Source organism: Aristolochia californica, unplaced genomic scaffold, assembly GCF_029961685.1.
Source record: "Aristolochia californica isolate CCGP_79_NKW_82.1479 unplaced genomic scaffold, dmAriCali1.0.hap1 SCAF_9, whole genome shotgun sequence".
Lineage (NCBI taxonomy): Eukaryota > Viridiplantae > Streptophyta > Magnoliopsida > Piperales > Aristolochiaceae > Aristolochia > Aristolochia californica.
This window is the reverse complement of record NW_027182290.1, coordinates 37,657,251-37,671,907: the sequence shown is the minus strand read 5'-3', so window position 1 is coordinate 37,671,907 and position 14,657 is coordinate 37,657,251. Positions and strand designations below refer to the sequence as shown.

General features: G+C 37.7%; 2 protein-coding genes across 5 annotated transcripts; both read left to right on the top strand.

Annotated features, from left to right (window-relative positions):
* The first annotated feature begins 118 nt into the window (after positions 1–118).
* Positions 119–10,535, top strand: LOC137941031 (GATA transcription factor 28-like). Of its 2 annotated transcripts, none has more exons than XM_068786242.1 (7): positions 119–1,151; positions 6,877–6,954; positions 7,055–7,191; positions 8,608–8,754; positions 9,479–9,587; positions 9,878–9,949; positions 10,194–10,535. In XM_068786242.1, exons 1-7 carry the CDS (start codon positions 699–701, stop codon positions 10,296–10,298), a joined length of 1,101 nt encoding a protein of 366 aa, XP_068642343.1. In that variant the 5' UTR covers positions 119–698; the 3' UTR covers positions 10,299–10,535. The 2 variants fall into 2 exon arrangements, with proteins under 2 accessions (XP_068642343.1, XP_068642342.1); XM_068786241.1 differs by having other exon boundaries at positions 122–1,151; positions 9,878–9,952.
* A 586-nt stretch (positions 10,536–11,121) lies between these two features.
* LOC137942054 (protein At-4/1) lies at positions 11,122–14,359 on the top strand. Of its 3 annotated transcripts, none has more exons than XM_068787731.1 (8): positions 11,122–11,270; positions 11,627–11,732; positions 12,269–12,324; positions 12,500–12,577; positions 12,659–12,732; positions 12,826–12,938; positions 13,038–13,133; positions 14,122–14,359. In XM_068787731.1, exons 1-8 carry the CDS (start codon positions 11,208–11,210, stop codon positions 14,181–14,183), a joined length of 648 nt encoding a protein of 215 aa, XP_068643832.1. In that variant the 5' UTR covers positions 11,122–11,207; the 3' UTR covers positions 14,184–14,359. The 3 variants fall into 3 exon arrangements, with proteins under 3 accessions (XP_068643832.1, XP_068643831.1, XP_068643830.1); XM_068787730.1 differs by lacking the exon at positions 14,122–14,359 and adding an exon at positions 13,728–14,112; XM_068787729.1 differs by lacking the exon at positions 14,122–14,359 and adding an exon at positions 13,253–13,704.
* The last annotated feature ends 298 nt before the right edge of the window (positions 14,360–14,657 follow it).

The window sequence follows — 14,657 nt, the reverse complement described above, 5'->3', positions numbered from 1 at the left end:
ACATTGAAACGGACGTACCATCTCCTCCCTCCTCTTTTTGCTTCACAGAAAATTAAAAAAGGAAATATTTTTCCCCGAGCTTTTTCGCTTCCCACGCACTCTTGTATCTTCATCGGCACCAACCAAAACCCTATTAAACCCTAATATTCAATCTGATCCGTTCAATGCGCATCGATCTCTCCTTCTCTAACATTTCTGCGTCTCATCATCTGGATTGGACGTTAGGTTTTCTCGTTTCTTTCGTTTTTTTGCCTCTCTCTAGATCTCTGGCTTTGATCTTCTTCATCTGCTCCAGCAAAAAACGTAGCGCTTTGATTTGTGTCTGTATTTCCGATTCGCTTTGATCCTGCGGTTTAGATCGTTTCAGCGATTCTCATAATTTCTGAAGACATCGTTCTGAGAAACAAGGGATTGTTCGATTCGTTTGTTTCGAGTAGATCATAGTCTTTGCTTGTCTGTCCTTTCTGTAAATTTTTGAGTTTGTGTGTGGAGGGAATAATCTAAACTTTCCCTGTAACCTTGAATACTTTCTTAAATTTTCACTTATCTGTCCTGCTTTTTGGTTGTCCGAACCATAAAAGTCTCATTCAATTGCTGGACTTGAGAGGTTCTGTTGTTGTATAAATTTCTCAATTAACTGTAATGTGGTGAGGAAGAGGAAAGGGGTAGTGCGAGAGCTGACTGAGGAGTATATAACCATGGGAGATGGCCAAACTGTTGATGTGAAGGTCCAGGCAATTCACGGCATTCGTCAAAATCCAACCGTCAATTACCGAATTCAACAGCTTCCTGAGCATGTTAATGTCCAGCATGTCCATCTCTTGGCAGCGGCCGCCATGAGTCTTCCAGGCCAGATCGATGAAATGCATGGAGGGGAGGCACAGCATATGGCCGTCCCAGTCCAGGTACCCGTTCAGGTCCCGCTGATACACGTGGTGGATGCGCAACCAATTCAGGTTCATTATATGCAAGATACTGACCATGTGATGGAGGAAGATCAAGATGATGGGAGCGGGCAGGAGGCCATCGATGGAGACCCCTCTGCTTCGGACCCTGCCAGTCTCTCCGACCAAACTCGGAACCAGGGGAATCAGCTAACTCTTTCGTTTCAGGGCGAGGTCTATGTGTTTGATTCCGTTGCCCCTGAGAAGGTGCCCATTTGCCTTATATTTTAATAAAGTTGACACATTTTTTTTCGCCTTTAGCTGCATCTAGTGTTTTTTTATGTTTAACCGATTATGTGGAAGGTTTGTTGGGCACTATCTCAGAATCCATGAATTAGAGGTTTAAGCTTTGCTGCATATGCTTAGAAGCGTGTCTCAGCTGCCATGAATAAGGTGTTGAAGGGAAATTTAGTTCTTTGCCTCATGTTGACACTGAAAAGGGTTACTTCTGGTAATACACTGCTTACCATGGTGGATCACCTTTCAGCCTATGAAAAAAAAAGGAAGTATCATTTTACACTTTGAACATCTTTTTAAGCTGCATATAAGACAACTTGGTGCTAGTCAATAGAAGGCAGCTGTAGACACCGGGGCAAACCAAATGACAGGAACAAAAATGAGCTAACGAATGAGCTTCAAGGATGGTAGGGGCATGAATTTTTTTCTTGCCTAGCAGACGGGTTACACCTAACTGGTGTTGTTTGATTCGTGATTCCATACTGGAAGCCCTTGAATTGTCTTATAGTAGAGAAGCCTGACTTTTCCTCTGATCTCTTTGACATTGCCTCTGATCCCTTTTATGAATAGTAGCACCAAGCAATGTGTGGAAGATGAACTAGGAAACTTCATGGGAGGCTAAGTTGAATGAAAGTTGAAAGGCCTCTGAGCTCATATCTCTGACTAGTTGTTTTTAGTTTACCTTGCATTGTTTGCATCTTCTGTAAACTTTGCGACCATATATACCCTAAAAAGTTTCACATGCTTTTGTCGGTTTGATCTGTGAATTATTAAGCAAGAATTAAACATCCTTCCCATTCTTGGCAAAGTATTCAGGAACACCTTGGAGAGCCATGAATATGAGAAAGTCAGGACATGTTCTGGAATGTGGTATACAAAATGGCAGGGTTACCCAGGAGCTTTCTTGCTCTGGCCCTGGCATCTTGTTGGGATATGATTAAACAGATAGATATTTGTGTGGCTCTTTGCAATCACCTAAAATAATGTTAAGAAGCGAATTAAAGTGCACATTCCTTTATTATGTGCTGCATTGAATCAAAATTCTTTCCTCAGGTCCTCATGAAGTTCTTTAATGTCTTTCGCGTAATTGGCTACATTTATATTATTTCCTCTGGTCCACATGAAGTTCTTTAATGTCTTTTGATATATTGTAACTGGCTACATTTATATTCTTTCCTCTGGTCCACATGAAGTTCTTTAATGTCTTTCGACATATTGCCATTGGCTACATTTATTATCTTTCTCTAAATAATCACTGGTGCTTGGAATCTGGCTCCTGAAGAGAAGTAATGTATTGTAAACAGCATTCCTAGTCTGTGGACCCCAGGAAGTCTCTGAATGTATTTCTTGATGTTTAGTCTCTTTTTTAAGTAATATCACATACCCATGAACTTCCTTTAGTAGAGTCACAGCACATGGGAGTGGCTTGACAAAGGGCTGTTGACTGGCAATGAAGAAATTCTAGAGGTGTTCTATGGCGCTTCCAAGATGAAATTGAGGCATTAATCGGAGTAGTCTTTCTAAGTATGTGTAGCTAAGCAGGGGACTCAAGATTAGAAATATATATGGAGCAAAACAGTTGTCATCTTTTTTTGCACTGTCCCTTGTCCTTTCAAGTGTGTGATCCTTTTTAGAAGATTTAGGCCTACATATTTGATTTTCTGCCATCTGTGCTGATTTTATGTCTTGAGGCTTAAACTGGGTCTATCCCCATCCTTGGCAATACCTTGTGGCAAGTCTCTTTGGCTGTGATCCCTTGGTGCATTTGGAAAGTGTGGAGCAATGGATTTCTGTGCCAAATCTTCTTTTTTGGGTAGGCCTATTGAGGTTTTGCTTCATCAGATATTTTATTGTTTGGTTCCCTTGTTGAAAGTCATCAGTTATTTTGTGAGCTCTTTGATAAGAGAATTGGTGTCAGATTGTTAGCATAAATTCTTTCTGGGCACCACTTGTGCCATTGTGACCCCTTCATACTGGGACTATCAAGTTAAATTTTGGTGGAAGATCATTGGGTAATCTTTGGGCTCTTGGCTTGTGAGGTAGTTTCCTGCTCTCACGTTGAGGTGATCCTCCTCTCTTGTGCTCTTAGGGTTATTATGAACTTCAACTTGCCGAGTTTCTTGGGTTGAGGTTTGATGCCTTCTAAAAATAGAGTGATGGATCTTGTAGTAGTTTAAGGTGATTCCCTGGTTGTTAGAAGCGGGTGCAGAAATGATCTTAATCCCCCATGGGGCTTAGTTTTTTTTAACTTCAGCGTCTTCTCTATTTTCTTTTTAAATTTTTTTTATTGCCTGGGCTTCTCTTCTCATCTTGTTTTTTGGTGGATTTTATTATCTATCAAATATGAAAAAGATTAGTTAGGAAGAGCGCTCATAGGTTCTGCCTTTTGCAAGATCTTGGTTGGACTGCCAGATCCTGGTCCTTGCCATATTAAAACACAATGGAACACTTATTTTTCCGACCTCATTTAGATTTTAGTGGGTGTATTTTGGTCCATCTAAATAGTCGGGGCAAAATTTTGATTGGATTCACGCATTCATAGTTAGTTAAAACCGTAAGGATGATTTAGTTTTTATGCTTGGATACATACATAAATTTGTATAAGTAAAACTCCCAATAAAAGAATTCCCTATTGAATGGAAATTTGTTGATAGAGCTTTTGCACAAATGACAACATTTTTTTCTTGTCATTACGTGAGATATTAGGCTCTAGTCTCATGGAGTGTATGGGTGTATATGAATGATAATAAAAAAATGTTGGCTATGAGCTATATTTTTGCTACCTTGAAATTGTTAGTATATTTAAAAATTATAATCAGGAATGAAAGGATCTAGTCACTATGCTTTTTTATTAGTTGAAGTTGAAGTACATTAGAAAATTATTATGAGGCCTTGTATTCACATTTGACCTATTTCTCTCCATTCCTAGACTGAACATTTGGATCTTGACTAATGGATTGAATAGGGTGACTAGATGTATTTTTTTTGTGGCATAGGCCTGTGATGTGTCGGCTTGTTTTTTGACTAAAGCATTCTAAATGAGAAAATAAGTGAGTGTTGTTGTAGATGGTTGGGCATGGTTAACAAAAAACCCGTATTCTGTTGGTTTGTCATACTTTAATTTTGTCCTTGAGGGGCCAATAACAAGTGAAGGGAGGTCAGAATTGGCGCGGTTAGTTCCAAGGTAAATGTTTGAATGAGGAGAGAAAAATGATATTACCAGGACAAGGCCCTGATGAGACATGAACCCAAGACTTAAATGTTATAAAACCTTCCCATGTGACCATTGAGCCAAAGGTCCGACCCGTTGCTGTTTAGTATTAATTTTGTTTTTTCGAAGGGCTGAATAAAAGAGTTTATCTCCCTTCCGTGGTGCCAAGTACTACTGAGGCTCTCCATCTTCTTTGGTCATTTCTACGAGTTATAGAGAATCAAGAAGAGTCTCACAACATGGCATGGAAACTCTCTTACAGCTGGCAATGCCACATATGTCATATCCTTTCTTGGTGGGTTTGAAACTACTTTCTCTTGATCTCCCTTGCCCAGCAAGCATTGTTATCTGCTTAAAAGCTTACTTTGGCAGCGAAGCAAGCAAGTGTTTTAGGTGTCATTTCATGAACTAGAAACTACTCTTTATGTTTTAACACCATAAAGATCTGAATAATAAGTCCATTAAATGCATGAACTGGGCATTCCTTCCTAAATGGCTCAAAAGATATGGTTCTGATGAACTTCCTATGTTGAGGAATTTTCTCATCCCAAAATATGGCTACTTTTGTCTACTAGACTTTTGTGTTCTCAACCTTTGGCGTAAGCTCAGATATTTGGAGGGAATATCAAGCTGGTCCTTCACCTTTTTTTGACTTGGCTGTGTGATTCCTCTCTGATTGAGCCCTATCCCATTAGTCAGTGCCTTGTGATGGGTCATGAAATTTTGATGCATGCCTTGTATGCCATGTCTTCTAGTAATCCTAATTGGAACTGTTTCTCTTAGCATGGGCTTTGCCCTTGAGGTGTGCTGACTCCATTTTTTGGACAACGTCTATGATAGTGGAGCTGGGGGTGACCACCTGATCTGGGAATGTTGCTGTTACAGGCCTCTTTGATGTAGCTCCTTTAACTCTATTTTATAGGCCTCGGCGCTCTAGTTAAGACACATTGCTTTCTGTCTTAAGACAATCCCTTCATCTATAAACATCACCTATTTCTTGTGGTGCATGAAATGGTAAAAGTCACAACTACAGCCTCCTGACATGTAGTCACTAGATTGGAAATCATTAATATAAACTCTCAAACAGCAAAAATGACTAGTATATTGCAATTAGTATCTCTTCCCAAGTTGCTCTTTTAGTTTTGAAATTTGGGTGTGCTACGGGCATTTACATTTGCTTCCACCTCATTTTTTCATATTTTACAACAGCTCGTTGACAGGACAATGACAAATTTTTTCTCTTTCGTTTTATTAATACATCTTCTTCTTCTTCAAAAAAAAAAAAGGACAATGACAAATTTTGGCTGCCTGCTTTGGCAGCTATCTGTTTCTGTTGTGCATTGAGGCCTTTTGAAGGAGAAAACCATTGCATCTTTCAAGCTCACTCACATCTCTTTGCTAGAGTGATTGAGAAGGTTATCTATCATACATTGCTCAAGGCCAGTATATTGCATGAATTCCACCTCCCGAGTTCTCTGGTTGAAGATGGTTGGAAAATGGTGGCAACTTATGTTGTTTATAGATGGGAGGATGTCCATGCTCGGAGCCTTCTTTTGATGAATTGTTGACATTTTTATCTCAGCTTAGTGTTTTGTGGAACCATATCCCTAAGGATGCCAATTAGTTAGATGTTTCCGTTGCTGATGGATGTATTTTTTTTATATTTATTATTATATTTTTTATTTTTTTTAGAAAGAGATGATTTTATTCAGAAGCAAAACAACAGGCTAAGGGAGCAATCCCTTTACAACAAGTGATGTTGCTTATGGATTTTGATTTGCAACATTTGTTGTTGTTGACGCCATTCTGCTTGTCCCTGACTAACGGTTGCGTTTTTCTTCATTTTGTTTTAGTTGTTACCGATGTTTTGCCTTTTTTAAGTTAGTTTTTGTTTTTCTGTCCTTTTCTTTTTTCCCTATATTTTGATGTTTCGTTCCCTTTTGCAAATGCTTTTTTTACAAATTCTTATATAATGAAATCATTCGACTATTAACCCCCTTCCGAAAAGACAAAGAGAGAGAGAGAGAGAGAAAGAGAGCATTGGACACCTCTACCCATTAGTTGGGTGAAATTAATTTTGATTACAGGGGCAACTTGCTGACCCTCCCAATACTGAGCTTCTATCCCTCTTGGAAGGGCTAACCTTTCCTCTTTGGTTCTCTCATTGTGGTGCCAACTTTGCATGCTTAGTTGGCTAGCAAAAATTCACCAATCTTGGCACCATTGCAGATTCTTTGACAAGCTTGATGATATCAGCTAAAGACATAGCTGGCTCTTTACCAATAGCCCAAAGTGGTGTTTATTCACAACACCTTATCATCTGAGACCTTTTTCCCATTAGACAAAATTGCACCATGGCAGCTGATTTTTGTCCTATGATTTAGTTCTATTAAAACTGTACTTTTATGTTTTAATTTAGTGTTTTTTTTTTGAGAACATAATTCAGTGATTTGGCTAAGTTCCAATTATCTTGGGCACGGGCAGGTTCAAGCAGTGCTTTTGCTACTAGGTGGACGAGAAGTACCTCCAAGCACACCTGTTCCAGTGCAGCAAAATAATAGGGTAACATTTCCAGTGTTTGTTGGTTTTGCATCTGAAAGCTGCTTGTTATATTTGCTGTTTTAACTTTTTTATCCTCCTAATCACTGGAGTATTCAACCAGGTAGTATTAACAGATGTTCCACAACGCATGACCATGCCTCAGAGAGTTGCATCATTGCTCAGATTTCGTGAGAAGCGAAAAGAGAGGAACTTTGATAAGAAAATTCGCTATAATGTTCGTAAAGAGGTAGCCCTTAGGTATGAGTGCACAAATTCTCCCATTATTTTAATTTTTTTCCTTTTTTTTTCTTTTGCACTTTTGGATGTTAGAATTTGTTTGGATCCTCGAGATTCTAGTTTAACTGAAGAGAAGAGGTGGTTGGCTACATATCAGACCCATCCAAGTTTCTGTTGGTTGTTTTGTTCTACTGTGTTGTCTTCCTCTTCCTCAGTGAGGCATCTTAATACTGCTTCCTGCACTTGTGCAGAAAAGTGCGCATGGGTATGTTTAGGTTGAACTTTTGAAACTGAAATATGGCATCGATAAAAACCTAGCCAGTGTATCATGAATCAATCTATTCTGGCTTTCGTTTAAACTTTTAACTGGTATTATTTCTAAGCTAGACCATTAGTAGTGTCTCAGCATGTTTTAGGATCTGCTTTCTTTATTTGCCAGTTATTTGTCATGAGACTTCGATGAAGCTAGGTCTGTTGTATATAAATTACCTGGTCTTATCTCTCACTTTGGAGGCCTGGTATATGTGTCTATGACATTTGAAAAAAGCCTCATTGATGCATAACGTGCAAGTTTGGCATCTGATAAAAAACTATATAATGTCATCCTATTGACAACAGAAATGTGCTTGGATGTATGGTATACTTGAAATCCTAGGTAAACTGGGAAATTGTGGAGTCTGTTCTCAGTTCATGCATTTAACCTCCATATTCTATGTTCCATAATTGAAGGGTAAGGAAAGCATTATTGGTAATTACCATTTTATGCACTAGTTCCACTATTTTACTGATTACATGTTTTTTTAAAGCTGTGATGATATAGTCACTAAAGCTCTTTTGAATATGGAGAATATAGTTACACATATTGCTAAGATATCTTGCATCTCGGATTTTATGAATCCTGGTACAAGATAAGGGATCTTATTCGGGTAGACCCCTTATCTCGTTCTCAAAAGGTGACTTCAGGCAGTTAAGCTAAAGTTACGGCCTGAAATTTCCTTTTCTAGCTGTTAAGGTGAGATTGAAAGATGGGAGGGTCCTCTCACCCTCTTTGTCTCCATTTCTGGCGAATGATAGAGGGGGAGGGGCCACGCCTCCCTTTCCCACTGGAGAGGAGAGGGCGGGTTGCTGAGGCTTCTCCCCTTTTATGTTTCCAGTAGGAGATTGATGGGATGGGGACCCTGCCTCTATCCATTCATCAGTTGTTGAAATGGAAAAACTGGGGAGGGCATCTGCTCCTCCCCTCTCTGTGAGGGAAAAATGGCACGACTAATTTTGTCTGAGATTTTGTCGATATGACAATTGATTTTGAAGATTGGATTTTTTGGTTTCCTGTACCAGTATGTGAACCCCTCTTGTCTCCCTATTTCAACTCACCCCTCTTGCCAAAAAAAAAAACTGTCTTTTTCTTTGCTCTTATCTTTTTCATGTTATTTGTAGGATGCAACGACATAAGGGTCAGTTCACATCAGCTAAGTCACAGTCTTCAGAAGAACCATCACCTGCATCAAGCTGGGAAAATAATCCCACACGCTGGGCTTCAGAGAATAATGGCGCCCAGACCCCTCAGACACCTCAAGAATCTGTGTAAGGTTTTTTGAAGTTATATAGTCTTGTTCTTGTCTATAGCTATGCAATTAAGTTTGCTTATCCTTTCATATAATGAGTTTGATAAACATTTGGTGCTGTGTTTAATCATATGAACTTTGATGATGATATTTTATGTTGCTTCAGCTGTATCCATTTCTGTGACATTTTTTTTTTCGAGCATGTCCGTCATTTCCTTGGGAGTATGTATTTGTTACTTCCTGTGCTATTTCTTTCCCTAACCATTTCCCCCACTTCAATACTTGCTATAATCCTGGTTTCTGGGTTAAATCTCAGAAACATGCACTTGCTGTGGATTAAAATGCCTTGCTCAATGTCACCGTCCAATCTGTGGTGTCTATTGGTGTGACTCCTAGGATTTAAGCCAGATTATGAACACATTGTTATCAGAAGGAGAAAAGGATCAGCTGATAATGAAAAAAACTATAGGTGCCTTGGGAACATTTTACCTTTTCTTCTTCTTCTCTCTCTTCATACACACACCCCTTATTTATTACCTCTTTTCTGACTACTCCACAGAGAGTAATCTTATTTTTTTAAAACTGTTATTGCTCTTTTTTTGTGTTATTTTTTGTCATTCTTTAATTAATCGCTTGCATCACAAATCAGTAGTTATACTCTCTTTTTCATCTGTTGTTGGTTTTTGCAAGGCTATGATTTAATGATTTGGATTGGTTACATTTCTAAAGTAATGATTGAACAGATCTTGCCGTCACTGTGGAACAAGTGAGAAGTCTACTCCAATGATGCGTCGTGGGCCAGCAGGACCAAGAACTTTGTGCAATGCTTGTGGACTTATGTGGGCTAATAAAGTGAGATGGAATTTTTTTCTTTTTTTGTTTACTGTTGTCATCATATTTTTTTGTATACTACTTGTTTCAGCTGACCTGCTCGTTTGAAATGGAGATGTAGTTTCTAAGTGCTTTGATACTTAGTAATTTACCTGTGGGCTTTTTCTTATGAAAATGAGACAACCATAATGTTTGATGATTGTAGGAGAGCCCTTGAAATGTCTTAGGTTTTGTAAGTATTTATGCATTTACCAATGTGGATGGGTTCAAATATTTTCCTGTTTGCCTATTAATGCTTTCAAGATTTGCAGGGGACATTGCGGGACCTCTCAAAGAATACACCCTTACCAGCAGCACCAAATCCTCCGATCAACCCATCTGAGGTGGTAAGCTAAGTTGTATTTGTTAATTGAATATTGAGTATATGTGAAGCATTCACTACCTGAAATCTCTTGAAAGCAGTTCATACTCAGATAAATCACTTTTTTTCTTTTTTTTTGTGGTTCTCACATGATGGTGGGCTCGAATGGGATATTACCATTGGTTTTTTTAAAAGGAGGCTTAGGTAGCACATGAAATGAAAGTGAAAACAATTCAAATTTCCGATAACTTTTATGATCTTTGCAGAATGAGGTTTTGGATGCTCATGATGCACAACAAAGCTCTGAACAAGTAGGTGTTTCGATGCAATCAAATGTAAATGGTCACGAGCAATCACAGCCAACTTCATGACGTCTGCCCTGATATGTGGCTGTCATAGAGGATGTGAATGTACCTTTTGTTGGGAAGAATCATATTTCATTTATGTCATATATACATGTAGCAGATTTTGTGTTTACCCTTCTACGATTCTTGCATTTTTGAGGTTGGTCTCAGATTGGAAAGATTCTATTTCTTACAAATCCTTTCTATACACACTGTAATTGGCTTTTGGGTGAATCTCATTTGGCTTCTGATTTGATTGTTTCAGATGTTGGTCATATGCGCATTGCCCGTTCTTTGTTTAATTTATCAAAGTCATTCCGGTCAACCATGAACACCGTAGCTAGTTATGTCATGGTTGCTAGGTAAGGGACCTTGTTATCTGTAGATAAATTCCCACGCCAGGATGCTGGTTGGAAATGTTTAGGCTCTGGAACTACCTGTTTTTGCACGAGACGAGCAGAAAGGTGATAAACGATAACTAAAATCTTATTTGAATCTATACTAAAATAGCATAAGGGACCTCCCATGGGGTAAGATGATCTCATTGCGTTGCCAAAGGCGAACTGGAAGAACACAAAAAATCGATCTTCCCTACTACTTGCAATGATACGTCTCTCCATTGATGTCAGTTGTGAATAGCAAATCTCTCCATTTAAAAATTTAAGTAAAGTTATTTAGTGTAGCCCAATTAAAAATTATACCTTATTTGAGATTTTTGTATAATTGTAGAATTAAATTCATTTGTTATTTTTATTTTGTGCACAAATTAGATGTCGTATAAGTAAAAAGATATTAAATTTGCTTTCATCAGCATCATTTTATTGAATTGTGAAAGCGTGGGATAGGACACGTTACTTTTGTTTCCGATACCGTCGTTCGGTGTGGTGTCAGACGACGTTCAATCCCGCCGTCACAGAGCCTTCAACAGGATGAAAAATGGCCGCCACCAGCGACGAAGCGTTGGAATCTTTGCTTCGGAACTTTGAACAGATACACCAGGTGTGAACTGATTCTACTTTGCAACTCTCTTTCCTGTTTAATTTACTCATACTTTATGCCATCAATAGTACAATGCTTTTGTTTTCTCTGTTGATTTATTTACATTAGCTCCGGTTTTCTTTAGTGAATTGTAGGAACTAGGAAGTGCCATTTGCTCACTCCTAGCCAGTTATAACGCTAGGAAATGCAGGAGGATAGTCCTACTTTCATTGATACGGTTGTTTGATGAGTGCTTGATGGTAACCCGTGGAAATGTTCGGGACTACCTATGGATATTGAGCTGTGGTCAATGATTTATTGGAAACGACTGATCTCTGTTTTCTTGTTTCCCTCTTTTATCTTTGAATGCCTTCCAGGAATATCGAGATAAGATGAGAGGTATTCAGTTGCTGAAATTGAGCTGCAATACTGAAATTCAGAGGCGTGAAGCTCTTGAAATTACTTGCGACACTCTTAAGAGAGGTTTGCAGTTAATTTATACAATTCAAAATGTATTTTTATTTACAAAATGAATTTCTATTATTACAATCTTTCTGTTTCCTTGGCCCGTCGATTTCATAACTCTTGGTATGAATTCTGCTGTTCATTGTACTAACATCCATACTGTAGCAGTGCTTCCTCTATAGGCTGGCTAAGCTGATTGTAGTTGTGGCCGGTCCACATCCATTGGTATCTCTTGTCTCAAATAGGCCTGCCTTCTCAACTAAGCAAATCTTTCATGTGCTTGTCCAACATCTGCAATCTGAAACCAATACATTTGGGTTTTCTTTTGTTTCTTTTCCTGATCTAACATGCATGAACCCACTGCATTACTTTTAACTCTGGTAACATCTTTGTAATGCTCCCTTACATCTCTCATGCATATAGTTTTTTTAGGTTTGTGTTGTATCAAGACAATTTTCACTGTTTATGCTGGTAATATTTCTGTATGTAATGATCAAATACCTTACGAAAGGTTTATTGGATCTAAGCCTGATATGATGACATTATCGATGCAGAAAATGAACATTTGACAAAAATGTATACTGAATCCTTGGCAAAAATTGCTTGTCAGGTATATCTTTTTCATGGAGAAATTATAATCTGAGAACCGTGCAGGACCAGTTTCTCATGGAAATGTCTGGATTTCTTTACTCCAAACTAACTTTATGTGGGCATTTGGTGACCCAGAAGAATATTAAGAACTTGCTTCTCTTTGTTTTCCCTCACCATTGTTGTGTGTCATGCAGTTAGAGCAATCTGCAAAGAGTAATATCTTGAAAATGGAACTGAAAGAAGCTAAAGATGAATATTTCCTTAAAGAAGATGTAATTCCTTGGAATCCTGCAGTTGTGCTAGCAGAAGATCATTATGGATTCATTTATAGTAAAGTGGCTTTCTTAATGCAGGGATATAAGAAAACATTGGAAGTGCTTAAGCAAGGGCATAAGACGAAGATTTGCGAACTAGAAGATCAAATCAGGTTCACCTGACATTTATTATGAAAAATCTGAGTTTTCTTTCTTCTATGGTTTAGTTGAAATTGGACTTTCTGAGGCATGCTCTGCGATCTCAGGACTTTACAAGAGAAAAATGAAAACCTGATACAGGACATTGCAACACAAAAAAACCAAATAGATGTCCGATATAGCAGATTACAACAGGTTAAAGGTGATATGGAATTGAAAAGTAAGTCTCTCTGAACTTCTTCTAGACCATTTGTTTCTTCTGGATGCTGTAACATATATAGCTTGAGATGCTGGTAAGATTGAGCATACTTTGTGACAGATCACAGTGAGATCCAGGATTTGAGGGACTTGCTCATGGTTGAACAGGAAGAGAACAAAGAACAGAACAAGAAGCTCCAAGAAGCAGAAACAGAACGTAAGTGGTTAGGTGAAACCATAATACTGTATATTAATAACAGCAATTTTGATTATCTGACCGTTTAAAATGCTCTTTATAGGAGTTACTTCCTAAATATTATTGCATGCTACATACAGGCAAACAGGAAAAACTCAAAAGCCAGGCAATACTGAATTTAGATTTTAATGGGACTTGGTGCAATTGCCTGGAGAGGACAAGTGGAGAATTACTCAGAACATGTAACACATTTGTGAGCAACATACTCATCCATCAGATGATAAAAGCATCACACTTGATATGTTTATGTTTTGGGGATGTAGCTCAATTGATAGAGCATTCAATTTACTTTGAAGAAAAAGTCTTCCCGTTTAAAATTTAGCTGGCCTATGTTTCTCTGGGGGATCTCGACTTTGATTTCTTTTTGACTTTTATTTGTGGTTCTCTTAAGTTGAATGCTGTACTTGAAATTGGAGTGTCTTATTCATACATTGGTAATATATATATATTTTTTAATTATTGGGAAGGGGAGGGGAAGAAGAAAGAATTGTCGACTGCCATGACAGAGAATATTTGCTATGCACCCTTGACAACTATCTGTTTTGTTTGCTACAGTGTTGGCCTACAAAACCGAGAAACAGGAACAGCACAAGGAATCAACTTCAAATCATCATGTTAACATGTTGAAACAGAAGATCATGAAATTGAGAAAGGAGAATGAGTTGTTGAGAAGGCAGCTACAGAATCCCAACTCTGTGGATACATAATGTTCCGTTTTTACTGAATCATGACATCTTTCATACCTTATTCTGGCTCAATATTTTCTGGTTTGAGCTCTGTGAAGATCCATAAAAAATTTTCAATTGGAACTGTAATCAGTAGAAAAGAGAAAAGTATTTGCTGATAAATTTTTCCTATATTTCAAAAACTATTATACATAAAATTTCTGTGGGTTGAATGACGACATATTCATTGTTCAGAAGTTAACATTGACTATTTCTTTTTGCAGGTACGCGGAAGATCATGATTTATACTGTTTCTTGGTGTAACATGAAGATTTCCTCCGTGTAAAATGATTACCACCATTCAAAACCGTCCTGCAAGAGTTTAAAATCGTAGCTCAGTGCATGGATGTGGTAAAGGTGACTTTTACTTGTTGGAAAAAAAAAAAAAAATTCTTTTACTTTTGCTCACAATTCTCGGTTTCCCAAATGAATTTAGTCTGTCAATGACTCCATTGACTCATTATCAATGCAACCAATTATATTTTTTTTATCAATTGTTGCCAAATTCTCAAATGTCTCCTGCTATTCCTTTTTGAGTCAATAGATTAATATTTACACTAGTATCACGGATCATTAAAATTTTATCTCAAATAATTTAAATCTATTAAATAAAATTTTATAATATAAAATAACAACATTTAAAGAGTTTGTAGTTTGTATATATATATATATATATTTTATAATTCAAGTTAAAAAATATGTATAACAAAATAGAGAATATAGTTGTATGTGATTTTTCCCTATTAGTGTGTTTTTTCAT